The 27,628-nt window shown below is 41.0% G+C and overlaps 1 protein-coding gene across 3 annotated transcripts in view; it reads right to left on the bottom strand.

The window, feature by feature from the left end:
* The window catches only part of Chka (choline kinase alpha), a 44,903-nt gene that overhangs the window by 4,324 nt on the left and 12,951 nt on the right, over positions 1-27,628 (bottom strand). Inside the window, exons 2-10 of one of the 3 annotated variants that reach the window (XM_051193524.1) lie at positions 27,081-27,192; positions 17,114-17,143; positions 16,109-16,162; positions 7,102-7,215; positions 3,913-4,046; positions 3,405-3,509; positions 2,834-2,892; positions 1,013-1,100; positions 336-444 (exon numbers count right to left, since the gene is read on the bottom strand). In XM_051193524.1, coding sequence (XP_051049481.1) covers positions 336-444; positions 1,013-1,100; positions 2,834-2,892; positions 3,405-3,509; positions 3,913-4,046; positions 7,102-7,215; positions 16,109-16,162; positions 17,114-17,143; positions 27,081-27,192 — 805 coding nt within the window. The remainder of the gene's footprint in view (positions 1-335; positions 445-1,012; positions 1,101-2,833; positions 2,893-3,404; positions 3,510-3,912; positions 4,047-7,101; positions 7,216-16,108; positions 16,163-17,113; positions 17,144-27,080; positions 27,193-27,628) is intronic. The other 2 variants (XM_051193525.1, XM_051193526.1) reach the window with 2 other exon arrangements.

The raw sequence follows: 27,628 nt of genomic DNA, 5'->3' as shown, positions 1-27,628 counted from the left end.
ACACACACACACACACACAGACAGAGTTTCCTTCTTCATCAAATATATAGAATATTTTTAATGAGTGTGTGCAAGCATTGGTGGTACATGCCTTTAATCCTAGCACTCAGGAGTCAGAGACCAGTAGATTTCTAAGAGCAGCCTAGTCTACATAGTGAGATTTCTAAGAGCAGCCTAGTCTACATAGTGAATTCAGGACAGCCAGTGCTACAGTGAACCCTGTCTCACAAACAAAATAAAATAAATACAAGTAAAATAAAAAATGAGCATGTAATCCTAACTGCATAAAGCTAGCCCACACATAAAGCTAACATCAATACAAATGACTCTCCTACCTGTTGTTTTCGGGTAGGATACTTCTGAATGTTTGCTCTGAAGAAAGGATACTTTTCATAGGTATAATCATACATCCATTCACAAAAATGATTTCCAATGTCAAATCCCCTGAAAGAGAGTACAATACAGGCAAGATGTGAGGCATGCTGCAGGATCTACAGGCTGCCTGAGCAGAAAGGAAGAATGCTGAACGGGGGAGGGGGGGGCTAAGGAGAGAACTCAAGGATAAAGAGCACTAGCAGCTTTTGCAGAGAACCCATGATAGGTAGCTGAGTCCCAGGGGATCTGATAGCCTCTTGTGGCTTCCATAGGCCCTTGGCACTAGGCACACACATGATGTATACACATACACATAAAAAGTATGTTAGAAAGCTGAATGAACTGTAAGTGGGATCTCTGGTTCCCAAGGTAGGCTTCTGGAGCAGACAAGAGCATAGCAGGTTTATTGCACAGCAGGCTACAGATCAAAGGTGCTACCTGAATGCTACGTAGGCACCAGCACACAATGCTTCCTTGACTATCAGTACTTATGTCAGGAGAATCATCTTGGCAGTCCAGAGAAAGTGAAATTGCTTATGAGTGCCTGTTTCAACTACATGTGTTTGTATGCTGTTTGTGCCTCTTTGTATCAATAATGAAACTGTACTGAAATCAGCATTTGACTGTAACACATTACCTGTAATTGTAACTGCTGTATTCAAAGTCAATGAGCATCAGTTTCTGCTTTTCAGAATTCTCATGGCCATCCAACAATAAGATATTACCTGCAAAAGGTTTGAATGAGAAGACATTTTTTAACACAAGGTTCAAACCCTTGGGCAGCAGATCTGAGAGTGATTCTGGCCATGAATGATTTCAGCTTTGGTCCTAAAGACATCACAGGAGCACACAAAGTACAAGTTTTGTCATGATGGCCTAAGCAGGGAGGCTCCAGGGCCACCTGTTCCCAGTCCCTGTCCTTCTGGGCACTCTGCTTACAGAGCATAGCCAGATCCCTCACCACTGGATCTTTCCAAAACCTCACACAGTGGGCGTTAAAAGTGCATCTGGTCTCCTTACCTCAATCTCCTAGAGCCTTGGAACTGGATTGATGTCATCACCTGGCCAACTGAAGCCCAACTGACTGGTCCCTGCATGCTGTTCCAACCCAAGAAGACCAAAGACAATGGCCATGATGTTTCCTCTAGCAATGAATCTAGGCAGGTGGGTGACTGCCAGACTGGTTGTGCCAGCCCATTTCCCCTAGATTCCCCACTAATGTGTTCAGCAGCTCAGGAGTGGGTGAGTGGACCTAGAGTTCCATCCTTTGCTAACTCTGGCCACTCTCCCTCTCCCAGGGTTTCTGGTGGAGGTAGTTTCTAGGCTTTACAGTATACTCCTGTTGCTTCAAACAGCAAAGAAAACAACAGGGCAGACACCCAAAATTGTAAAACAAAATAAAAATGCAAGCTGTTACTTTTATTTTTTCTATACTTGACCATCACTCAGACAATTCCTCTCTCTGGTGACAATGGTCTATACATCCAACATCAGGAGCAGATGGGTGTGGCTAATGCAAAAGCTGGTGCTGAAATTTCTATACCCTGCTCTACCCCACTAGTGGGCAAGCAATAATCAATTAATCAGAAAAGTACTTTGGCTCAAATTAATGGCTTACTGCTGAGGACTCTTAAGAAACTGATCTAGAACTAAAAAACTAGAGGTATGATTACCTAATCTCAAGATTTGGGGCCAGCCTGGGCAACATGGCAAGATGTTCTGTCTTGAAAACAGAAAATAGCTGAGCAGTGGTGGAGCATAGCTTTAATTCCAGCACTTAGGAGGCAATCAGGGGGACTTCTGTGGTTGAGGCCAGCCTGGTCTACATAGTGAGTTCCAGGACAGCCAGAGCTACACAGTGAAATCCTGTCTCAAAAATCCACAAAAACAAAAACTGAGCCACTTGTGACAGGGCAGATGGACCATCAAAGCAAGGTAGGCAGACAGTGTGGGTAAAAAGGGGCTGGGCAGTGGGGTGTTTTTTAAAACTAAACTCTGTGACAGCAGCATACTTCACTGTAATGTTTCTCAAGTGGATCAGTCTGAGTTTTTAGTTTTGTGTGTGCTTGTTTCATGGAATGGTGTTTTCAAAGAGTAAAGAGCCTACATGATCTGGGTCTTCTGCTTTGCAGACTAAAGAAGTAGGAACTCCTATGATAAGGAGTTATACATCAACAGGTCCATGAAGTTTCATTCCAGGTCTTTCTATTAGATATATTTTTTAATATTGTAAACACAATTAATACATGCTTTCTGAGAATGTTTTTCTTAGTACAATCCAGTTTTCTTGGTATAAAGTTCTAGCTCACTTTTACACTTACACTTCACTGGCTGGCTGCTCTTTATTCCAACATACTAGTACACTTGTGTTGTCATCTTGCATATTTCATACACATACATCAGAGGTCTTCTAAGTATAACACAAGCCTTATCTTTAGCATACCATGGCAGTTCTTACCTTCTTGACAGTCGTTATGACAAAATACAACTGGAGATCTAGTATACTGCAACAATGACCTAGAAAAAGAAAGCCTTACTGTTACTTATCTAGCTCAGTAAGGTGCTCGTATATTCTCATGTGCCAGCACAGAGCCAGCATTCTAACACAGCACCTCTACCCATCATTCCTGCCCTAGGCAAAACCTTACTTGACCATCTACACTCAGGGCTAATGGCTCAATGACTAAGAACAATGATTAAGAACAAATACTTGCAGATGATTTTGAGTTCAAATTGAAAATAAAAATAAAATCTTAAAAAGACAAACTCACAGCTTCACCCAACCACCCACCCACCGCCAGGCACACACCTTTAATCCTAGAGCAGGGAGATAGAGGCAGGCTGTTTTTTGATCTCCGAGTTTGAGGCCAGAGTATTCTAGAGTGAGTTCCAGGACAGCCAAGGATACAGAGAAAATCCCTGTCTTGGGGGAGGGGTCAGATTCCAATTCACCAAGACTTACCTGGAGAGCATTTACTCCATAGATGAGGAACCTACCAACCCCAGGGCAGAGAACATGCCACACTCACCTCAGGTTCTCAAGCTCCAGAGGCAGGTTGTAAGCAAGGATCTTGTGCAGTTGCTGAACTCTGGCCTCCCCACTGAATTTAAGCCTTAGCACTTGATTCAGGTATCTGTCACAGGAAAGACAAGCAGAACTAAGCTGAGCAAGTACATTCTCAAGCCTCATTCAAGCACCCAACTCCAACCAGTCCCAGTTCCAAGGATGCCCTATGGTTTCCAAGAAAGAGGGAGGAGATGATTGGACCTACAGTTCTCAGGGAAGCTGGCTTTCCACCCACCCAACAGCAATTTTGCAAACAAGTTGGTTTTTTTGTTTGTTTGTTTTAAATTACTTGCTTCAGGAATTGACTGATTCATGCAAGAAACACTTGTCATGAGACACACATCACAAGTGAAGGCATGCACATCAATGATCCAAAGGGGGGCCTCTGATCACCCTAGCAGATGGAAGGGAAGTTACTGCCAAAGACAGCAGGGTAAAAGAGATGAGGACCAAATAATCTGAACACTTACTTTTCCATTGTTCCAAAAAGCCATTTTGGTTCCTTATTGAATGGCATTTTCATTCCATGAAATGTAGCCATTTTCTCGGCTATTTCTGCAGAAATATCTGGTAAACATAATTCTTTAGTGTCCAATCGTCGGCTCTGGAAAAGAAAAGGGATTCAGGAACTGCCATTTACCCATGTCATCTAACAATTGTATTGAGACCAGCTTTGGGTGAGTTAATGAAGTCTCACACAGTGCACAAAATTATTTCTTTTTTTTAATTTTTTTTCTAGTATTTATTTATTATGTATACAGTGTTCTGACTGCATGTATGCCTGAGTTCCAGAAGAGGGCACCAGATCTCATTATAGATGGTTTGTGAGCCACCACGTGGTTGCTGGGAATTGAACTCAGGACCTCTAGAAGAGCAGCCAGTGCCACAAACTTTTCTTAAGAATGGGCAAGTAAGTCGAGTGTTGGTGACGCATGCCTTGGGAGGCAGCGCTTGGGAGGCAGACGGATCTCAGTGAGTTCCAGGCCAGTCTGGTCTATAGAACTATTTTTTTTTTTTTAAATAAGTTTTTTTCCTAGCATTTAGTTATTTATTATGTATACAGTGTTCTGACTGCATGTATGCCTGGTGCACCACCGACGCTGGGCCCTGCTCAAATCCATTCAAAACAGTTGGGCCATAGCAGCCTTGCAGACTACAGCCAGGATTTCTTCATCATTTTAGGATCCCCCCCATAACAGCGCCCCCTATCAGCAGGAAGCAGTTTGAAAAGAATGATGCCCAAATTCCCAAATGTTGTTTATAAATGTTTGTTTTCATTTAAATGGGGTTGGTTATAAATGGTTAATGACAACAACCAATCTTTTTAAAGGTAAAAAGGGAATTATGGTATAGATATGAATACTTTGTTTTGGAATGGATTTTCATTTATTGATATAAATTTAAGTTCGATTTTGTCATATGTATATTTCTCCTCTTGTTTAGGTAGTGTATATATAGCTCATTTAAAAATGTATAACTTAGTACAGATTGCAATCATTACCTATAATAGTCAAAACTTATAGTTAAGTTACTTAGGATTTCTAGATATACAGAGATGTATTTAAGATAAATAGGCATTCTTCAACCCTTTCAAAGACCTACAGAATATGGCATTTAAAATAGTTTAGGGTTTTTCTTGACAGTGAGACATAAATGCTCCTGGCAACACCACCTGTGTCAGAAAGAAGATGGACATCGAAGAAACTCGTTATGGAGTTTGCTTTCACTATGGCAAGACTAGCCATTTGGACAAGATACTGCTCTTGTCTGGACTGTTTGACTTTATGCTGTATAAACTGGACATGCAGGACCCACAGGAAAGTGACTACTGATACAAGATGGACATTGCTACAGAGTTCCTGCTTCATGGGAGAGTCTGCCAGACAGTGTGCTGGACACAGAGAAAAGTGACTGACAAACTGCCAATACAAGAAGACAGTTTAAACTTTCCTGGTTTGCTGAGGAGTCTGCCAGACATACTATGGCCTATGGGCTGAAGATGAAACATTACAGAAGAACTTCAGGTGACTGATCAGGCAGTGAGTTGTCTCTGTCATTTCTAGAGTTTATATATATTCTCCTTTTGTGGTCTTTGATGGAGTTGAAGACAAATAGCTATGGTTATAGTTTTCCTTAGTTAGGATTAAAGATAAGGTACATATAAGACTTTAGACTCATGAAGATAGGATAGATGATGAAATATTTCTTTAAATCTTACTAAATGTTAATGGACTACATGTTGTTAACTGTGATTCTTATTTGATAACTGTTGTGTGATATATTTTACTATGTTAAAGTTAAAACCCTTCTTTATATTTTAGACAGAAAAGAGGAGATGATGGGAGATGTCATTCTGTAAATATGTTTCTCATACTGGTTAATAAATAAAGCACTGTTGGCCAAATGGAAAGCAAGATAGGCAGGACTAGGAGACAAGGAGGATTTGAGGAAGTAGTAGGGAGGAGTCAGCATATAGAGACTGGAGAACAGAGGTCCAGGTCCACTCTCTGGTAAGATGAGTCCATGTGGAAATACTTAGATTAATAGAAATGGGTTAATACTTAAGGCAGAGCTAGCCGATAAGAAACAAGTAATGGGCCAACAGCATTATACCTAACACAGGATCTCTGTGTATTAATTGGGGCTGGCATGGTGGTGGGACCAGACCGGCGGGGAAAAACCTTACTGGTAACAGGGACTTCATTCCTCAGTGCCTCACTTTCTGTTGCACTGAACAGGAATAACACTCAGCTCTCTCACAGAGAACAGCTTTCATGGTGAAGGAGATTCTACCAAATCAGTGTAAATATAGTTGGAAGGTATTTGACACCTAGCACTAAGAACCATTCATGGAAACCAGTCTCTTCAATTCTGTAATCTTCTCCACAGCATTGTCAACAAGCATGCTATTATATAGATGGGGAATCCACTTCTACTAGTCAGATACTAAGGACTTCTAAGGGAAGTTCACTCAGCTTTAAAAAATGCCACTATAGCTGGTTGTAGTGGTGTACACCTTTAAACCTAGCACTCAGGAGGCAGAAGTAGGTGGATCTCTGTGAGTTCCAGACCAGCTTGGTCTACAAAGAGTTCCAGGACAGCCAGGGCTATACAGAGAAACCTGTCCTGAAAATCAAAACAAACAAAAGCAACAAACACTTAGCAAAAGGAATACACTCCCAGATATGTATCCTTAGGCTACTGTAACCATATAGTGTATTTAGCAAAGCTAGATAGTTTAAGCCTATCACACACTTAAACTGTGTTTTAACCTACTGCTCCTAGGGCCACAAGGAACAAAACAGTACAAAATTAAATCAAGCACAAGATAAATAATGCAACCAAGAGATTCAGGGCCACTCCTATGACTGTTTTAAGTGCATTTGTATCTGTGCACCATGTGAATGTCCTGGTATCCACAGAGGTAATAAGAGTGTTGGATCCTCTGGAACTGGAGACACAGATGATTGTGAGTCAGTACTAAGAACTGAACCTGGATCCTCGGAAATGGAACAAGAGTTCATGGCTGCTGAGCTATCTCCAATTCACTATTACTGATGTTTATAAATCCCATTTAAAATTTCAAATGACAGGATTTCAGGCTTTTTCTGCTAGGAGGAATGAAGTCCTCCTCTTGCCTATGGTTTATATAGCCTTACCGGGATAAACTGCTCCAGTCGGCCTTGGGGAAAGATGCCATAGAGTTTTGGCCCAAGTGACCTCTCTGCAAGAATGGCAAACATAACACTCTCCAGAACCATCGCCTCGGCCCCCTAGAATAGATGTGAACGGAGCAGGTATTAGTGTTTTCCTTGGCAGGAAGTGCTTTCTCAAGATCAGGTTCCTCCAGGCCTCTAGGCCACTCTTTGACATGGACAATGATTCTCCTCTCTCTCTCTGTCCCTCTCTCCCTCTCTCTCTCTCTTTCTCTCTCTTTCTCTCACACACACACAAACACACACTCAATTTAGGTCACTAATACTAAAAATACAATTTTCCCTCCAAGTAAAGAAGAAAAAGTTTTATAAGCCAATATTAAATATTAATACTTTCAAAAGATGCTTTAAGACAAATTTTAAAAATGTTATCCTACTAAAAAAGGTGGGATAACATTTTTTGTTTTCTTGTTCTGAGAAAGTCTCTGATAGTCCAGGCTGGCCATGAACTACCTATACAGCAGATGATTCTCCTGCCTCTGCTGGATTGTAGGCTTGTGCCATCATGCTCACTTTATTTGGGACAGGGGACCCAACCCAGGATTTATTACATGCTATGTAAGATTGCTACCTAATGGAACTACACCACAGCCCCAACCTGTGCACAGTCCTAAATGCCTGTGGTTATTCCTGTGCTGTTACCATGTAAATTCTATCTTCAGGAGACAGCGGGTTATCTGCTAATAAACGTTCTTTCACATGTCAAACAATGCTTCCCAAAACAAGTCACTGGCTTAAGGACTACTTGTATTGTTAAGAACCACTGCTTTTACTGTATCTATTTACTTTACAACCTAACTGTTTGAGTATCACCATTGGCCTCTCAAAGACACCACCATCCACTTTGATGAAGATGACCTGGTTCTCCATTGAGTGCCTAGTGGGCTTGAATGCTCCAAAGGTCTTCTGCCTAGTCTGTGGGTTCCAGGTTTTGAGTTTTAATTCTTGTTATTGCTAAATTCTCTGAAACTGCTATGCTCTTCATAGTTATTTACGTTGTGTGTATGAGTGTTTCTCTGCATAAATATATGTGCACAATTTGCATGGCCTGCTCCCTGAGAAGTCAGAAGGCATTGGATCCCTTTGGAATGGAGTTTTGGATGGTTGTGAGCCACCAATTAGATAGTAGGACTTGAACCTGGGTACTCTGAAAGAGAAACAAATGTTCTTAACCACTGAGATATCTATCTCTCCAGTCTCCTCCCTCCATTTTCTATCTATAGTCCTCATAACTCATGGCTTTATAATAATTATGATTTCAAAACCCATCCATTTTTCCCAGTTCACATTCATTCCTCAGTCACTTCCAAAATAGCAATTTAGAGCATGTGAGTTGTCATGAGTTAGAGTGGCAGGGTGAAAGGGGCCCTTGACACTCAGATAACTTTACCCATGTATTGTCTTAGATCATAGCTCAGTTTCACTAAATTTCAAAATGTTTTTTTATTTTCTGTGTGCAGGCACTTACACATCATGGGACTGGTTCTCCCCTACTACCTTATGGGGTCTGCAGCCAGACCTGTGTATTAGCGCCTCTACCTACTGTGTGTCTCACTTGGCCTCAATCCCACACCAATAGGGGGTTGCTATTCCAAAAACACAACTCTTCCCCTCCTTCCCAGCTTTCAGGTGATTTTGATACCCTTGTTAAGAAATGTGCAGTGGGGGAAATGATTCCAGAGAAACATGCTTAGAGCACTGATATTACAAAACTCAGGAGGGCTGGGGATTTAGCTCAGTGGTAGAGTACTTGCTTAGCAAGTACAAGTGTCCTATGTTCAGACCTCAGTTCCAAAGGTTAAAAAAAAAAAAAAAAACAAAAAAACAAAAATTGAACTCAGAAACTGAGGACAAGTTCATTAGGCAATGGTAAAATACTATAGCTAATAAGACAAAAGAGAGTAAAGTTGTTTCCAAAGGTGTCAAAGTACACAAAATCAGAAATCAGCCATTTCACTGGTGTGAGGACAAATGCTCATTCCTAATTCCCCACAATTACAGCTAAACTATAACTTGTATAATCCCTATATTAAGTTTAATCATACCATTCAAAGTTCAATCTATATTTACTAATTGCAAGTGTGTGTATTTGACAATATACATATATTAATTTGATCAGATAAGGAATTGGGTATCACATAGATTTATATCTTTTTTGATAACACCAAATACCTCTGTTTAGCAGATGAAATGTTTTCATTGCTCATCTGACCCTCTTAACACATTGGCTTAGGAGACATAGTCACTGCAGCCCTGTCTGACCTGAAGCCCGATACTGCAGAGACTCTCAGGGGAGCTCAAGCGAAGGCCCTCAAGATGTCCTCTGCTGTAGTCCTCTCCCCTGTGGGCTGGGAGCAGTCTCCTCGGCGCCTCCTACAGTGGAAACTGCAAAAGCAAGCAGAGCCTGACCATAACTGAACAAGAGGATCCTGGGGTCAGTTCTAGAGCAGGCAATCTACCAGGTATAGCTCCTTGTAGCTATATATGCCATCTGTAGAACTCCCCCAACACCTCTACTTTCTAACTTCCAATCTAATCTTTTGTCTAAAAAAATCCAGAATTTATAAGATTAAAGTTTCTTTTCCAACCTTCCACACTTCAGAGATAATAAAATGATCATGAGGGTTGAACTGTGTAACACACATCCAATCCTATGTCTTCCTTAAGTCTGAAATGTTAAAATTTTGTACATTTTTCCTTGAGGAAGTCTCTTACAAACTGATCTTGAACTAGTTATAGCTAACCTGAACCTCTCCTGATCTTCCTTCCTCTATTTCCTTAATCCTAGGATTAAAAAATGTGAACCACCATACTCAGTTTATGCAATGCTTGCAGATGGAATCCAGAGCTTTGTACAAGCTGGGTATGAGAAAGAGACAGACAGACAGACAGACAGACAGACAGACAGACACACACACACACACACACACACACACACACACACACACACAAAGAGACACAGAGAGAAAGAGAGACAGAGACAGAGAGAGAATGTATGCTTGTACATATGTGGCTACCCACATGCCACAATATGGAGGTCAGAAGACAACTTCCTTCCAGGAATTAGTTTTCTTTCTACTTGGGCACTGAAGACTGAACTCAGGTCATTAGGCTTATAGGTAAAATGCTTTCACCCACTGAGCCATCTTGCCAGCCTTTCCTGGTTAGTACCACAATACCTAATCTCATATGTAGATTTAAAGTTCAGTGAGTTTAGCATCTATGTGTGTTTGTGTGTAATGTCACTGTCACTGGGACCTGGATTAAAATTCTGTCTAAACTCCTGCAGGGCCCATCAGCCTACACATAAACACGGTGCCAGGGGCTGGAGAGAAGGCTCAGAGGCTAAGAGCACTGGCTGTTCTTCCAGAAGACCTGAGTTCAATTCCCAGTAACCACATGGTGGCTCACAGCCATCTGCAATCTGTAATGAGATCTGATGCTTTCTTCTGGCCAACAGGTGTACATGGAGGCAGAACACGCTATACATACTAAATAAATAAATCTTAAAAAATAAAAAACAAAAAACCATAGACATGGTGCCAAGACAGAGATACAAGCACTATAAGCCCCCCCCCCAGTGGTCTTCCTGGTGGCTACTTGAAGCAAGTGAGCAGAGGGCTGAACCAGGGCTTGATCCACAGCCCACTCCTCCACACTGCCATCTGGGTCAGCCATAGGCTAGTGCTACTTTTTGGAGAAATCAATACCTCAACTATTTACTTTGGTTTCAGAAATAAAATTTTTCTAATTCACTCATTCAAAACACAAAATGTGGCCAGGCAGTGATGGCACACACTTTCAATCTCAGCACTAGGGAGGCAGAGGCCAGCCTGGTCTACAAAGTGGAAGCCAGAACAGCCAGAACTGTTACACAGAGAAACCTTGTCTTGAAAAACCATACATAAAACAAATAAACAAAAACAGAAATAACAGGGAACCAAAGAATAGGCCCCAACAGGCTCCATCTGTACAAAACTTACATAGAGAAACAGGAAATGAATAAAGTCAAGGCTATGAAGGGACAGAAGGCCGGAAAGCCAAGTTATGAAAGGGCAGGGATTTCTAAACAGACAACACTGAACTGGCCCAGGATCCAAGAGTACAGGGTACAAATGAGCTATGAGCTGTCCTGATGGAGGAAGTCTGGTGCAGTGAAGGGTTTGTGAGGCAGTGTGGCTGTAGCTAGAATAGGGCAACCAGGACAGACAGGACCAGGACCATGTTTAGCAACATACACTGAAAGCTTGTGCACTGAGTAAATGCCCAAAGCAAAAAAAAAAAAAAAAAAAAAAAAGGGGGGGGGGCTGTTCCTGAGAACTCCCCCACTAGGGCAATGGCCTTGCAACAATCAGATCAGTAAGAGCCCCTCAAGCTCAGGAAACATCAAGGAGAGGAGTTTGAAAGAACAGAACGCTAGGTGGTAAGCAGGGACACTATAAAAAGCTGTGTTCATGACAACATGTCTGTTGCACTCATGAGTTTACAGCAGCTGTGCTTATCTACGAAAGACCTGCACAAGCTCAAGTCCATCAACATTCTATCACAGGGGTAGCAGCTTACAAGATACCACTTTCAGCTGAGGATTGTTAGCAGTTATTGGGGAAGTTAGGGGAAGGGAGAGTCAATTTTCTCCAAGTATGGGGCCCTGCCTGATTACCCATGCTCTAACAGACGGCCCACATCCAAGTGCATGCAGGCAGTACTAACTGGACTCAAGAGGGGACAAGAAGGTGGGAAGAAGATGTATGGGTGGGGTCTGGAGGAGTGCAAAGGGAATAAAGGGTTAACATATTGAGATATATTATGTAGGAAATGGAGAAATAGAAATGGCTCCAAGGTTAAGAGCGCTTATTGTTCTACTAGAAGACCTTGGTTTCATTCCCAGCACCCCCACGATGGCTCACAATCATCTTTAACTCTAGTTCCAGGGGACTCAACACCCTCTTTTGACCTCTGAGGGCCCCAGGCACACCCAGGGGGTACATATATATACACATGTACATACATACATATGCAAATCACCCAAAGAAAAAAATTTTTAAAAATCTAATGATACATTATATACATTATATACATATATGAAATTACAAAGGAATGAAAATTTTTTTTAAAAATTAGCATTGACAGGAGGCAGAAGCCAGTGTTATCTACAGAGGGAACCAGACAGCTGGAGTTAGACAGAAAAACCCAGTCTCAAAAGACAAAAACCAACACCGCCCCCCTCAAAAATAGCATTTCCCTAGCAACACACACAACCAAACATTATATCCATTAACACTCAGTCTCACAACTGTACAATGCTCCCTTACATTTACTACTCCATCTCATTAGAAAGCAACATGTACAGCCTAGTCCTCTACTAGACTAAGAGTCTAGATAACATACCAAAACATTGTCTTCTAAAAGGGCCAAAGAACCAAAAGCTCTAACATTTCATGTTACCTACCACTTGCAAACAACCAGTTCAGAACTGGGCAGTGGAAGGAAGAGAATGGGAAAGAGGAGCTGAAATGGCCAATGATGCCACTGAGGGTTAAACAGGAGGAATGCAAAGTTGCCACTGGACTTCACAATGTAGTTGCTGGTGATAAAAACAAGAGCTTCAGAAGAATGATAGGGACAAGTTTTAGATAGGAAAGGGTGAACAGAAGAAAGACACTCAGATGGGCGATGAAAACAAATTTAGACTTTCCATTATATCTATAAAGTATCACTTCTGTAAGTAAGGACCCAGTCAGTGAAATGCTTGCCATGCATGCATGAAACTCTAAGCTGGTCCCCAGAACTTACGTGAAAAAGCTGGGTATGTGTGTGCTTGCTATCATAACATCGGGCAAGTATTCTATTACTAGACTATAACCCCAACTTGCTTTTTCTTTTAAAAATTGCATTTATTAATATGTAGGTATTATGACTGTGTATGCCTATGCATATGTATGCCTGCTGCCTGCAGAGGCCAGAAAAAAGGTGTCAGATCCTCAGGAACTGAAGTTATAGCTGGTTGTGAGCTACCATGTAGGCGATGAGAACCAAATTTAGGTCCTCTGTACAGCAGCCAGTGCCCTTAACCTCTGAGCCACTTCTCCAGCATTCTGCTCTTCACCTTTTATTGTGAAACAGGATCACAAAGGAAAAAAAAAAAAAGAAAAACAAAAAAGAAATGACCAGGCTGGCCTTGAACTCTCTCTGTAGGTCAACTGGTGATTCTCCTGCCTCAGCCTTCCAAGTAGCTGAGACTACAGGCCTGTGCTACCAGATCCATCTTTTGTTTAATTGAAACGGGGTCTATGTAATCCTGGCCTTGAACTCATTATCTTCCTGCTTGAGCACGTCAGTCACATGCTGGTGTTGCAGTCATGTGCTGCTACTCCCACCTAGAGACAGGGAGGTCCTGGGTTCAAACCCCAGCACAAACTGAGGTGGGGGGAAGTTTTAGATAAGATCTCACTACACAGCCCAGGCTGACCTCAAACTCATAGTAATCTTTCTGCTTCTGCCTCCAAGCACTACAATTACAGGAATGAATCAGTTTTAAAACAAAGACCCTAAAACTTAAGACTTAGAAAAGACTAAAATTTTAAAAAAAAAAAATCATTTTTTAAAAGAAAACTAGAAACGTCATCAGGAGCAGCAGCAGCAGAGATTGCACTGAGGTAGAGGACACATCCACCACAATACCTAGCTCCCTGGAGAAGAAATAGAGGATGATGACAATGGACATGCTGAATGCAAGACAAAGATTCCCCCTTCAGGGATAGCCAGTGGAAAAGATGGCATAAAAGAATAGGACTTGAAGTAAAAGACGTCAGACAAGGGATGAGCATCAAGAAAGAGCTTCATACTGCATGCCTAGGGTGGGGACAGGAAAGCTGGAAGAGAAAACGGGCACCTGAAACAAACCTTAGAATCCAAAAGCAAACCAAAGGGTGAAGCTCAGCAGGCCACCATGCAGCAAGCCCTCTTGAGGTGGAGTACCAGCTCTCCCAACTGTGTGATTCTCTAGAGTTCAACAGTTCAGGGGTTGTGGGTACAGTACAATGAAAGCAAGCACTGAGGTGGTTAGGTTCAGCATGGCAGGTGTTAAATGTAAGCACAGAAGAGACAAGTACAAGAAAAAAGTGAGGATATATAGAGAAGGCCTTAAAAGCATAGTTGAGGGGGAGGGGGCTGGAACAATGGTTCAGAGGTTAAGAGCACTGGCTGCTCTTCCACAGATCCTGAGTTCAATTCCCAGCAACCACATGGTGGCTCACAGCCATCTGTAATGTGTTCCGGTGCCCTGTCCTCGTATGCAGTGGAAGCACACATTCAGGGAGAACACTATATACAGAATGAATAGCTGAAGCATTAGAAAGTGGGCTGATAGGAGGGCTGATGGAAGGCAGCAATGTCTGAACTATACAGATCTCCAAGAAGTCAAAGCAAACTGGTAGGTTAGCAGAGGTGGAGTGCTGAAGTCCTACATGCAAAGAAGGTTCCTACCACCTTCTGGAGACAGGGTACACTTATTGGAGAAGATACCAGAAGGAGGGATACAGTGGAGAACAGACTATCTGGGCCACTGAATGATGACAGGAGAAGGAATGGACTCCCAACAGGTTGTTGTAGAACTTGACATAAAGAAGGCAATAAGCAGACAACCCAGAGACCAGGGTGAAGGGGAGGGGAGCAGCATGTGAGCCTTAAAGAGCTGGGGTTTCTGTTAGCAAATGTTTGGATACAGATGGAAGAAGCAGACAGCAGCCCCACATGTGAGTGGCTGGATAGAAAACAACCTCTTTCACAGAGGGCACAAGGGAAGGTCCTATGGGACATGGAGCAATAGTCAGGACAATTATTTTTGCATTTATGTATGCACGTGTTTCTATGTGTGTACATATACAGTGGAGGTCAGAGGGCAATTTGTGGGAGTTGGTTCTCTCTATCATGTGAGTTCTGGGGATAGAACACAGGTGAGAAGACTTGACAACAATCATCCTTACCTGCTGAGTCATCTCACCAAGGAGGTGAGATATTAAAGGGACTCAATGAGGAATGGAAATCAACACCTTCATACTCAGTAATCAACTATGTACACACCAACCCCTAAGATTTACAGGTAAAGTCAGATTCCCTGTGGAGCAGATCCTGAGAAGGAAGGGAAGGTGAAGCTGTGATTGTCTTTGACAATGGTATCTGAAACCCAATGGAGGAACAAACAAGAATGTGATGCCAGCAGGCAAAGCAGGGTACTGCTGGGATGAGGGCTCTGCTACTGGGTTGCTATTGCAGCTGTGACGTAACGGGGGAAGCAGGAAGCACCATCTCCCAGTTCAATAGTTCCCAGTGGTGGCCTGCTAGCTATGTCACATTAACCATCTTATACACACAAGTACCCCTTCTTTATAAGCCTAAACACACAAGAGAATACTCACAAGATGACCACTCTGCACTACTCACTACACACCTAAAGTCTCAAAAGTCCCTTGAATGTACACTTTTTAGTGTTGTTATCTATTTCAGAATCTGGAAAGAAGCCTTTCCAACCTGTCCACCATACCCAAGACAAGCATTGCCACTTCCTCAAGAGGAGATTGCCAGTGAGACAACTGGGCAGTGATCTACTTCCTAATGATGGTGTGGGAACATCTGGAAGTGGTAAGACACTGCCAGAGAAGCCAGGTGCCTCCACATCAGAGTATCAGAGATTTATTTCCTAAGCTTGCATCTCAAACACTGTCTAGAAATTGCCACCACAGACAATTTGACTCCCTACCCTCTGGAGTTTGGAAGCCCCTTATGGCTCAGCCTCAGTGAGCTGGCTCCAACTGGTCCAGAACCCTTTTGAGAAAGATCAAAGATTAGAAGGTGCCAATGACAGAGACCAGGCCTGCCAATCCACAATTTGGTAAGGCTGGACTCAACCAGTTTACAGCTCATGCAGATGAGAATGGACTCAATTACTTACTTGAAATTCATTTTCATTCTGAGCTTGTTCGGATCCCTCTTTATTACAGGACCTCTATGAATGAGAAAAAGCAAACACTTCCGGTGAGATGGAGCACACTGAGCAGACACTAACTTTGCAACCACAGAACCGGTGTTCACAAAACACCTCAGTTCTTTAACAAGGGCTTTTTGGCCCCCCAGGTGACCGGCGTAGTTTAAAGGCACTGGCAGTCTCCAGCACTTGTGCCAACACCTTCAAAGTGCTTCATCTTTTTACAAAGAAAGGGATGTGTTGCTGGTGACTGTCCCCATGTACCTTTCACAATTTCATTGTTAGAGGAAAGTCACTAGAGTGCTCTCTTCTAGTCGGGCCTTCTAAAGCTCTGCCTAAATTATGTGGTTCTCTCAAGGGAACCTGCAAAATAGAGCTGTCAACACACTTGTGGAGGGCTGCAGGCAGCAGAAAATGGTGGACAGAGAGGAAAGCACTAAGCAGGTGGTAAGTTAGAGTGAGCTCTGCACACCTGCCACTTGCTCAGACTAGCCCTTTGCTCTAACCAGTGGAAGTTCAATCTCAATTTTTCCTCTAGCAAACAGAGGACTGTGCATTTAACAAAGCCTTAGTAGGATTACCTAATAACTGTTACATTAGGGGCTACTTTTACACTGTCCTCATGAAATTGAAAATTGGTGGCAACCAAGCTAGCAGTAGCTAAATACTGGGCCATGGCATGGCAAAGAGCTTGGACTACTCCTTACAGGCCACATATTTCCAAACCACCCCCAACCCCAAGTGCTTTCAAATAAAACACTGTCTTTCAGTAAGGGGAAAGGGGAAAAAAAAAAACCAAATCATAAATTTAAAGGTTGTATCAAAATGTATCCTCAGCTGCCTTCAAAACTGTTGTTACAATTATATCAGGTTTATTTGAGCCAAACTCAAAAGGAATCCTGTAAGGAAACCTCTGTAAAAGAACTTTAAGCTAACAGATTCTTGAACATCCCATTAAAAAAAAAAACATACCTTGCCATTCCACAGCTTTATCAAAAACACCTGTACCAAGGGTGGAAAGTGTGGATAGGAAAAAAAAATGCCACGTTAAGCAACACTGGCTACTCTAGCAGCATTCAAAACACCCTGTGATTTAAAGCAACTGCTTTCACCATCATACACCAAATAACATTCCACAGGTATCTTAATGTGTTTGGTATAAAAAAAAAAAGTATATTTCTTACTTCTTTATAAAAGCAGACAAAATAAACTGCAAAAGGTTCCTAACACTTGTATTTACACATATGCAAATACTAAACATAACATGCAGGTGAGTACATTTGAAACAGGGCAGTCAGTACAAACAGGGTATGATATTTTCATTTGTGTAATCTGCATTTCTCTGATGAAAATCTAGATGTTACAGGTTAAATCCCGTTATAATGAAAGACAAAAAACAAAATATAACAATAACCCCTAAGCTCTTTGCTGATAACGTTAACCTGAGGAGAGAGTGACTCTGTCAGAAAGCTTTACTGCTCCTCATACCCAGAGCACTCTGGCGGTGGCACCGTTGCTTGACTCTTACAAAGCAGTCTATCTCAAGGAATCTATGGGTTCCTAATGAATTATAGTTAGTGTTCCCCCAAAGTACAAAGAAAATCCTGATGTGTTTTTCCTGTGCCCGGTGTGGGCAAGTAGAGCACTATGCTGTGCTGTGCTGAACATGGCAAACACGCTCAGGAGTTACCTGGTTGGCTGTTCATGTCCCAGAACGAGGGAATTGGCTGCTTGTGAATCAGGAGATCAAATGGGGCTAAATGTCTCTTTAAGGGTCTTTGTGCTTTTTTTCCTTCAAGGAACATTAAGAATAAAACAAGTTCCTTGCTCTGATAATCACATACTAATACTCTGTAGAAAGTTGGAACAAACAAGGAATTTTCATATCCTATGAAATTTGATGTAACGGGATTTGACCTGTACAAAACCCTAAATGACTACAGTTATTCCTATGCTGTTACTGCTCTAACTGGATCTCAGGGAGATAGTTAACAGGTTGTTAGATAACAGAAGTCCTTTCCCTGTCTAATGGTGCTCTCCAAAACAAGTCACTTTACCTAACATAAACTAGCTTAGTCCCAGGACACTCTTTTTTTAGTAGTACGTTACAAGAAGTGAACATAAATTCCATTGCTACTTTCCCCACTCACCCACTCCATCCCGTTCCAAATGAACCTATGATTTAACATAAGAGCACCATCGCAAAGGCAAGATGGACTTCTGCAGTCCCATGTTCTGTTTCCTCAGTACAGAATGAGCTGAAACCCAGGAGAAGGGACAGGAATCTCAAAGCAGGAAAACAGGTGGGCATGAACTCATGAATACTAAAGTCAGATACCTCTTAAGGTACATCATGCAGGCCTACTCTGTGTGAGACACCTACTCTGTGAGGGTCCCAAAGACTGACCAGAAGACAGGAAGCATATTAAAGCTTTAGAATCTATAGAAATTTACAATTGTGGCATATTTTATTTAAGGCAAGAATTAAAATACACAGTATAAACATTTAGCACAACTTCCCATTTTCCTCCAACTAACTTGGAAATTGAAATTACCTTTCAAGTTATAAAACTTAAATTTAACATTATTTTATTATCTGTGTGTATTGAACATAGCAAATGCTTATATACACTGAGCCTCCTGCTGGATAATATCTGCTTATTTGTGGTTTTAAAAGCTTTTTATTCTAGCCAAGCGGTGGAGGCGCATGCCTTTGATCCCAGCACTTGGGAGAAAGAGGCAAGTGGATCTCTGTGAGTTTGAGACTAGCCTGGTATACAAGAGCTAGTTCCAGGATGGCCTCCAAAGCCACAGAGACCCTGTCTCAAAAAAACAAAAAACAAACAAACAAACAAAAAAAACCCACATATACATATGTGTTTGAGTGTAGATTTGAACATGTGTATGCAATGCCTGATGAAGCCAGGTGTTGGATGCCCTGGAACTGGAGTTACACTTGACTGTGTCTGAGCCATCCCCTAAGTGCAAGGACCTGAGCCCTAGGCCTTCTGCAAGTACAATAACTGGTCTTTCCTGTCCCTGCAAAGATTTTTTTTTTTTTATTGATCTTGTTTAAATTTAAAATATAAATTCTGCCAGCTAAAATGAGAGAATAGAGGACTTCCATTTTCACTTCATGTCAGTCTACTACTTAGAAGCTTTTATCTGACACAAATCACACATATCTGAGTTCAAGGTCACACTGGTCTACATAGTGAATTCCAGGTCAGCCAGGGCTGTGTACAGTGAGTTGTATACAAATAAGAGCTGGAACATAGGGTGACAGGCCACTTAATTTAAATTTGCTACTGTTTAACGTTAGCTACTTTTAAAGGATAGCTCTCAGTAGCAGAACTCTTATGTAGCACAGGGGAGGCCTTGGGCTCAATCCCCAGCATTCACATGCATACACAGTATCTATTTTTAGTTAGCAATTATTCCATACTAGAACAAGTTTCTGTCTCTAAACTCACTGAAACCATCACATAAAACAAATTGACTTTAATAAATTTTATTTTGGCCAGTTCTTAACAAAAGACTCCACAAGTCTCTCTTTTAAAATGGACCTATATAAGCTTAAAAGAATAACCCAACTGTTTAGTCTGTTTAGTCTGGTAAAACACCCAACACCCAATGCAGGACTAAGCAGAATCTGAGCATTCCTACTATATGGTCCACTAGGATCCCAAGAGAGAAGGGAGAACTTGTCTCCTAGTGGCTTAGGCTTCATTACTATACAGCCCAGGTCTGGCTTTGAAGACTTATAGTCTCTGTCCCAGCTAGCCGACCACACTCTGGGTGACATCATTTTTTTTTGGGGGGGGGGTTATCACTTATTTTTTGCAATAGTTTTTGAGAAAGGCTCTTATTATGTTCCTAGCTGGCCTAGAACTCAGAGATCTGCTTGCCTCTTGCTGCCTGAATGTTGATATTAAAGGCCTTGTACCATCATGCCTGACAAGAGACATCTTAACATGGAAGGCAACATCTGTTGTAATCCCTAGTCACCATAATCCTGCTTTGTCCCTGCTACTAATTAATGCTAATGTTCCATCCCAAGGGAGGCTAGGAAAAACAAAAACCACAAACAACACAAGCGTTGGGGTCTTCACAAAGCCATGTGACTAAACTAACATATTTTTACTTTTTATTACTATGTATATAAACATGTGTGTGTATGAATTTAGAAGCTCACAATCCATGGTGTCCCTGTGGCAGTCAGAAGACAATTTTCAGGTATCACTTCTCTTCTTCCACCATGGATTCTAGGGATCAAATTCATTTCATTAAACTTGGGGGGTGCTTTTACTCACTGATCCACTTGCTGACATGTGTACTTCTCTATTATCATGGGTCATAGATAGACTTTCTCCCTCCTTGATTTCAATGGAGAAATAAAAAAAAAAATTGTTTAATAACAGAACAGGTTCTCAAAGCAATGGTTTAAAGTGCAGTTTATATAATTACCTCTTAGAATCTAAACAGGTCATTTCTATGAACGTATCTTCTTATTATCTAGCCTACCTTCCTGGACATTAGTTACCTTTAATATAGGTGACTTAATGAATGTGGATGGCAGATTAGCGCCTCTAAGAGGCCTTGGGGACATATGTCAATGCTGGCAAGTGGAAGCCAGAGACTGAATCCTCCTTTAGGACATTCTCAGGGTTCAGATCTTTTTCCAATCAACTTGACAGCTGACTTAACACTTCTTGCATTTTGAAGGGTTTGCAAGCAACTTTTTTCCCCAGGAGTCTCCTCTCCAGTCCAGCATATTCCAGGTTGGGTCAGCACTGCTACACTTCATACAGGAACTGGTGCCATGACGTGAGGTGCTGAGGGTGAAGAAAAATGTCCCCACTCCCAATAGATACATGTGCGTAGTATGCTGCAGCTGAAGAAGAACCTGAGTACCTCAACTGCATTCTCAAATTGAAGCCATGAATTTTGAAGATTACTAAATGTTTATCATTTTCTACTGAGGAAACAGAAGATATGGGTCTGGTTTGCCTTGAACAAAAAAAAAAGCAAAAAGAAAGGTAATATTTCAATATATAACATTTGAAATCTTAAATCACTACACCTCTTTAAGCACAGCACAAACTGTAGCTGGTGCTACTTAACAAGCATTACAATTTTCTTTTTAAAAAGCATTTCTTGAATCCAAAACTAAAGAGAGAAATGAAAGCTGTAGAGAATGCTCCAACTTCAGAGATCTCATACTATACCGTGAATCGTGTCTGTCACCTGGAAACCAGAGTGCTCCAGGCACGATCGCATGGACAAGCCTGCAGCAGAGAACACATGCACACAGCTAAAGTGGTACATTACCCCCCCACACCCTTCACTCCCCCAACATATTCTTTCCCAGAGAGGGGTAGGCTGTAGTCAAGTCATCATTCCAGAGACTGGATCTGCATTGGCTTTGTGCTATAATCCCAAACATTTACAACCAGCAAGACAAAAACACTTTGAATAGACCAAAATTAGACACGTCAGTCTGTGGTTTATTTAGTTACCAAAAGGCACCAAAGCAGGTATTGAAGGACAATAGGTATGATTTGGCAACTGTATCTGGAGAACATTAGCTAAGAAATGCTTATCATGCCAAACGGGTGCCCATAATGGGACTGTGTTTCACTTCTGCCTCAGAAATAGATATAATTACACTGTTCTCAAAGCACAGGGGATTTTTTGTAAAGCAAAGTTAACCGAACAACTTGAACTCATAATAACATTAAATGTAACAAGGAAAAGATGGTAGTTCCCAGGCCTCAATGCCAAGGCCTGGCTCTCCACCAGGCGCCTCAGTGCTTCAATTCTTCACAGAAATATTCATGGGCAACTGATTTTTCAGTAGCCAATAGTTCTGTACTGATTATCTACAAGCTATTCTTCATTTTCCTGCAGTTTAATTTTTAAACTGTAGTTAAGAGAAAATAAGACATTTTGTTTTCCTCTAAATTCAAAAGGGACAATCCCAAACTGTAATCTTTTGATCACTGATACATATCTGCGTTGTGCCTTGATACCTTTAATTATATTATAGTTAGTATTCAAACAAGCAGTAATATTAGCCTTCTGTTATTCAAAAACCAAACTAAAACATTTCTGCAGACAGTACTTGAAGGAGCTCTCTGATGTGTTATACTCATGCCCAGGCTTTCCACAGTGGTGAGGCCATTCATGTAGAGGATCTGGCCTAACAGTTCCTGTTCTGACAGAGGGAGAACAAGGCACTCCTCTGAACCAACTGGAATAACGTATATTGCATGGACAATACATACTGACATTTGTGTCTTCTACAATTTGTGATAAATAAGCTGTTTATTAATCAGCTAAACTTGCTTCTTTGCTAAAGGATGCTGCAGAGCTCGTGTTCCTTCCCAGTACCAGAGAGGAAAAACCACAAGTTACACTGAGAGCAGGCTTTTGATGTCTAAGCTCTCTTCTAATAATTATATCACCATCCAAAGTGGAAAAGGATGAACTATTTACTTTTCAATTTTTCTATTAAACAGTTCACAGTAATTCTATACTTGAGTTTTATTTTCATTACCTGTCCAACTAACAAAAACCCCTCTTATTTAAATGTAAGATAGGTCATGTAAAAGCCACTACATCATGCTGCCATGTTATAAACAGCAGGTACATTTGTGTTTAACAATTTCCTATAAAGACTGTATAATGTGCCCTTGTCTCATCTTGTGCTTATTTTCAAAAGAAACTTTATCACCTTTTTTAAACACAGGATTTTTATATAAGTTCCTAAAACATACAGATCCTAAACAGAACCTGCAGGACACAGTTGGGAAGTATGCTTGTAACTCATCTAATAGAGAATGAGGGGAATAGGAAGAGAGATGTTTGGGAGGACACACTGTGGGCCTTAACCCAGTCAGAAGGTGTTACCTTGGCTTTCTGGCACTAACCCTTAGATCTGCACCAAAGAGCAGCCACTTCAATGCCACTATAGAAATAAAGGACATTAGAATCTTGAAATGGCTAAGAGGCAGCTAGTTATTTTAAACCAAATCATTTTCAAACAGTTACTGATCAAAAGATGAGCTTAAGAAATATTTCCACTTAGTATCTGATTCTTGAAGGGAAGAAGCTCAAAACACTTAAAACAAGAATGGGGAAAGGGAAAGAAAGAACATACTAAATTAAATCTGTCCTATAATTAAGCAAAAGGTCAAAACAATTTCTGAAAAATAGTTAAGTTTATCATATGCAGTAGTCTTCAACTAACATTCTTTGTGGACAGAGTAGGGTGTAACCCCTAAGGGTTGCCATGGCATTTACAAAACTGGTTGGGGACACACTTTGTGTCTGGACAAACACAAAAGATTGCCTTCCATGAGGTAGAGATAAAAAGGAAGGAAAACAGAAAATTTGAATCCTACTGTTATTAAAATTGTCCTTTAGTGAAGAGGTTTAATAAAGCAATAGGATTTACTAAAGTAATGACACTCTTAATTTCTCAGATATATGTGTGAATTTTGGCAATGTTATTAATGTGGTAACAACAAAGCCCTCACTGTGGACCTTAAGTATTTCCTTCAATGATTGCTCAACTCATTCTAAAAAGCCATAATTTGAAAGCTCCAGAAGAGAAGAAACAAAACCAAAAAAAAAAAAAAATCTTAATTGTAATGAAATGTCTGCCAAGAATTAAAATCTGTAGTAGAGCCCTGGCACGGTGCTGTGGAAGCTCAAGTTTTCTGGGCTTGGTTCTCATCATGTGTTCCTTAGCCTCCTTTCTTCTCTCTCTACTACAGCCATTTTTCAGCACCCCTGAATTTGATTCCTCTCATTTTGTTCTCACAGTATCCCCAATGGCCAACAACTATTAACATCTAAAACTCCAGATGGGCAGCAAGTGTCCCCACTAGACCCTGCAGAGTTTGAGACATGACTGCTCCCCGCAAAAGCTGCAATCTGAAGCTGTAGGTTCATGACTTTACTATTAAACTTCAATGGAAAAACTACACTTACATTAATTATATGAAAATAGATTCTCATCTATGAAACAAAAATTAATAATTTTTTTCATCAAAAAATTGTTTTAGTGTCTATTATATAAAATGTGAGACTATTTGGTATGTGTTTTTTGTTTGTTGTTTTTTGAGACAGGGTTTCTCTGTGTAACAGCCCTAGCTGTCACTATGTAGAGCAGGCTGGCCTCAAACTCAGAGATCTGTCTGCCTCTATCTGCTCCCCCACACACCCCAAGTGCCCATTGAGCAGTAGGTGCTTCTTACTTGCTAAGAAATCACATGTACTTTTCTGCTCAGAGGTTGGGCAAGCATGGTCTCCATCTTTTATTGGGGTATATGGCTTCAGGAATGGAAGATTATTTAACATTTTCCTGATTTAAAAAATAATAAATGGATAAATGTACCTCTCCCCAAATATGAATGGTCTATGTGTAAAACATATTCTACTCTAGTATGTGGGTTGCTGCTGCTTATGTGCCAAAGCACACATGGAGGTCAGAGAAAAATTTTCAGGACTTAGTTCTCTACTTCTACCGTGTAGGTCCCAGGAATTGAGCTCCAGTCACCGGGTTTGGTGGCAGGCACCTTTACCTGCTAAGCCACCTTGCTAACCCACATTCTGCTATTTATTTTTGAGTTAGGGTTTTCTCAAAAAATAAACTGAGGCATAGAATTCTGGTTGAAAAAACTGTATTTCCAGACACTTGTATCTGTCTACCTTAAGACTAACAGCCTCTTGCAATTCCAAAAAAGGACAGATGACTAAGAATTAACAGTGAAGTCTTAATAGGGGAAAGGTGGCAGCTGGCTTCTGCAAAGTCACTCAATTCATTACCCAGCATATTCTAGAGTTCAGCTATCCAGTAGACTAACCTGCAACTACATGTGACAGTATCAACTTGAATAGATGTAAAAAGTCAAGTCATCAGCTACATTTGAAGTACCTGACACTCACATGAACTTGGGTGGTGACAATCATACTAGACAAACTGTCAGGTACAATTGAGGAGCATTACATAGTTCTCATCACTGCAGCATGGGCTGGCCATGGTAGCTCTAGCATATAATCCCAGCATTTAGGAAGCCAAGATAACAGCATTGCTGTGAGTCTGAGGTCAGCTGCTTGGGCTATGGTGTGGAGATCCTGTCTCAAAAAAAGAAAATGAAAGATCTAGTGTAACACATAGAAGAACATTCTGTGAGCATTTAAAATGGTTCTACTGGGGCTGAAGAGATACTCAGTGGTTACAGGAACTAGCCACTCTCCCAGAGGACATGGATTTAACTCCTAGCATCCACATGGCAGCTCACAACATGCCTGTAACTCCAGTTTCAGGGGATCCACCACCCTCTTTGCTCTCTTTGGGCACTAGCCACACACATAGTACACATACATTCAGGCAATATGCCCATACACATAAAATAGTTGTTGTTTTTAACAGAAATGCTTTTACTTAAGCAGATTCAATAATCAAATTAGATTTAACACAAGTGATTTCAGCAGCTATTTATTAAAATATTCAAAAAGTACTGCTCAAATAGAAAATGCTAACAAAGATCAAGACTGGAACATCAGACTGTGATACTCAAAGAGAAAAAAATTAAGACTGATTCACTAAATGTGCCTAAAGGACATCAATTATTTCAAAAACTATGCTTTAAAATGGTGGTCTGGAGCACATGCCTTTAATCCCAGCACTCGGGAGGCAGACACAGGCAGATCTCTGAGTTCCAGGACAACTTGGTCTACAGAGCAAGTTCCAGAACAACCAAGGCTACACAAAGAAACCCTGTCTTGAAAAAGCAAAATAGATACATAAAAACAGAGAGAGAGAGAGAGAGAGAGAGAGAGAGAGAGAGAGAGAAAGAAAGTAAGTAGGTTAGTTAGTTTGGGGCCATAGAGATAACACTGTGGTTGTGAGCACTGGTGATTTTTTTTAGAGGATCAGAGTTCCATTCCCAGCACCTACATGGCAGCTCACAAAATTCTGTAACTCTAGATGCAAAGGATCTGGTATCCTCTTCTGGCCTCCAAGGGACACAGGCACATATATGGTATATAAACATAAATGCATGCAGAGCACCAATACACATAAAAATAGATTTTAAAAATAAACAAAACCCCTGTAGTTTGCACAGGTCTGTAATCACAGAACTCAGGAGGCAAAAACAGGGGGAACTTAAGTTTACACTAATGTAGTGAGTCCCAGGCTATCATGGGCTAGAGTGGAACCCTGCCTCAAAAAAGCCAAAATAAAAAAATACAAAGATCACGAACCTAACAAATCAAACCTTTAGAGAACTCTCAGAAGTGTTAATAAATCCAACTATCCACCTGCACTGAGGTCACACTTTGTAAACTATAATGTTCTCTAGAACTCTGAAACAATTTAAACAGCACGTTAATAACAGTAAATAACAGTAAGAGCAGGTGCTCTTGCAGAGAACCTGAGTTAAATTCCCAGCACCCACACAGTAGCTCACAACCATTTGAAACTTCAGTCTTATGGGAATCTAGCACCCTCTTCTGGCCTTCACAGGCACTGCATGCACCTGGTGCACAGACACATGCAGGCAAACACCCAATACAAAAAGTAGTTTTAACAAATTGTACATATAGGATAAAATATTGCTGACTAGTCTAAAATACCTTCATGTTAGAATCTATCATCTGAGTCTGAGATGAAAAGTTCAATGCAGAAATCAAAGTCAGGCCAACCTTATGACTTCTCTAGAGTCCTAGTTGACTAATTAATATTAGATTAAAAAATAACAATTAATAGACTGTAAACAAAAAGATATATGTGCAGCCCAATTAAAATAAAAGCAGTAAGTATCTTTAGTACATGTGTACAGCATTTAGGATCTCTTTGCAAGTATCTTAGGAAAGAGTGAAACTGTCAGTGAACCACCCCCTCCCATGTGACCCCTGAACTCACCATCTTTAAAATTGCCCCATACAATCTTAAAAGCACTTTCCGAGGTTCATCACCAACACTGGCTATGGAGTCTGGCAAGGAGCACTGGAACAGCATGTTACTGAGACCGCCCCTGTGAGAGAAGACACAGAAGGAAAAGCTCAGCCTTTTTTTTCTGGTGAGCACAAGACAAGCTGTCAGATGATACAACTATGCTCATCTGAGTCTTGGTGTATTCACTCAGGATATTTGAAAACACTGATGAACTCAAATTCCAAACAAATTCCACAAGTCCAATTACAAACAGGCAAATCTTCAATCTGTTTTTTCTAGCTAGAGACCATTTAATTGCTCTTATATACCTTAAAAGTGATAAGGACCAAGGAGGAAACTCCTCAGCACTAAGAATGGGAATGCTTATACCTCCCTGCAAGCCAGGATTTTTCTAGCTTACTATTTTCATTATATTGTCCTGATCACTATCAAAATCTTGGGCCAATTTTGCTGTTCATTGGTGTGTGTGGGGGGGAGTTGCCACCAAGTACATGTGGAAGTTAGGGGACCACCAG

This window comes from Phodopus roborovskii, unplaced genomic scaffold, assembly GCF_943737965.1.
Source record: "Phodopus roborovskii unplaced genomic scaffold, PHOROB, whole genome shotgun sequence".
NCBI classification, from domain to species: Eukaryota; Metazoa; Chordata; class Mammalia; order Rodentia; family Cricetidae; genus Phodopus; species Phodopus roborovskii.
Note: the sequence above shows the minus strand (reverse complement) of the source record. Positions and strands in the feature narration are given on the sequence as shown.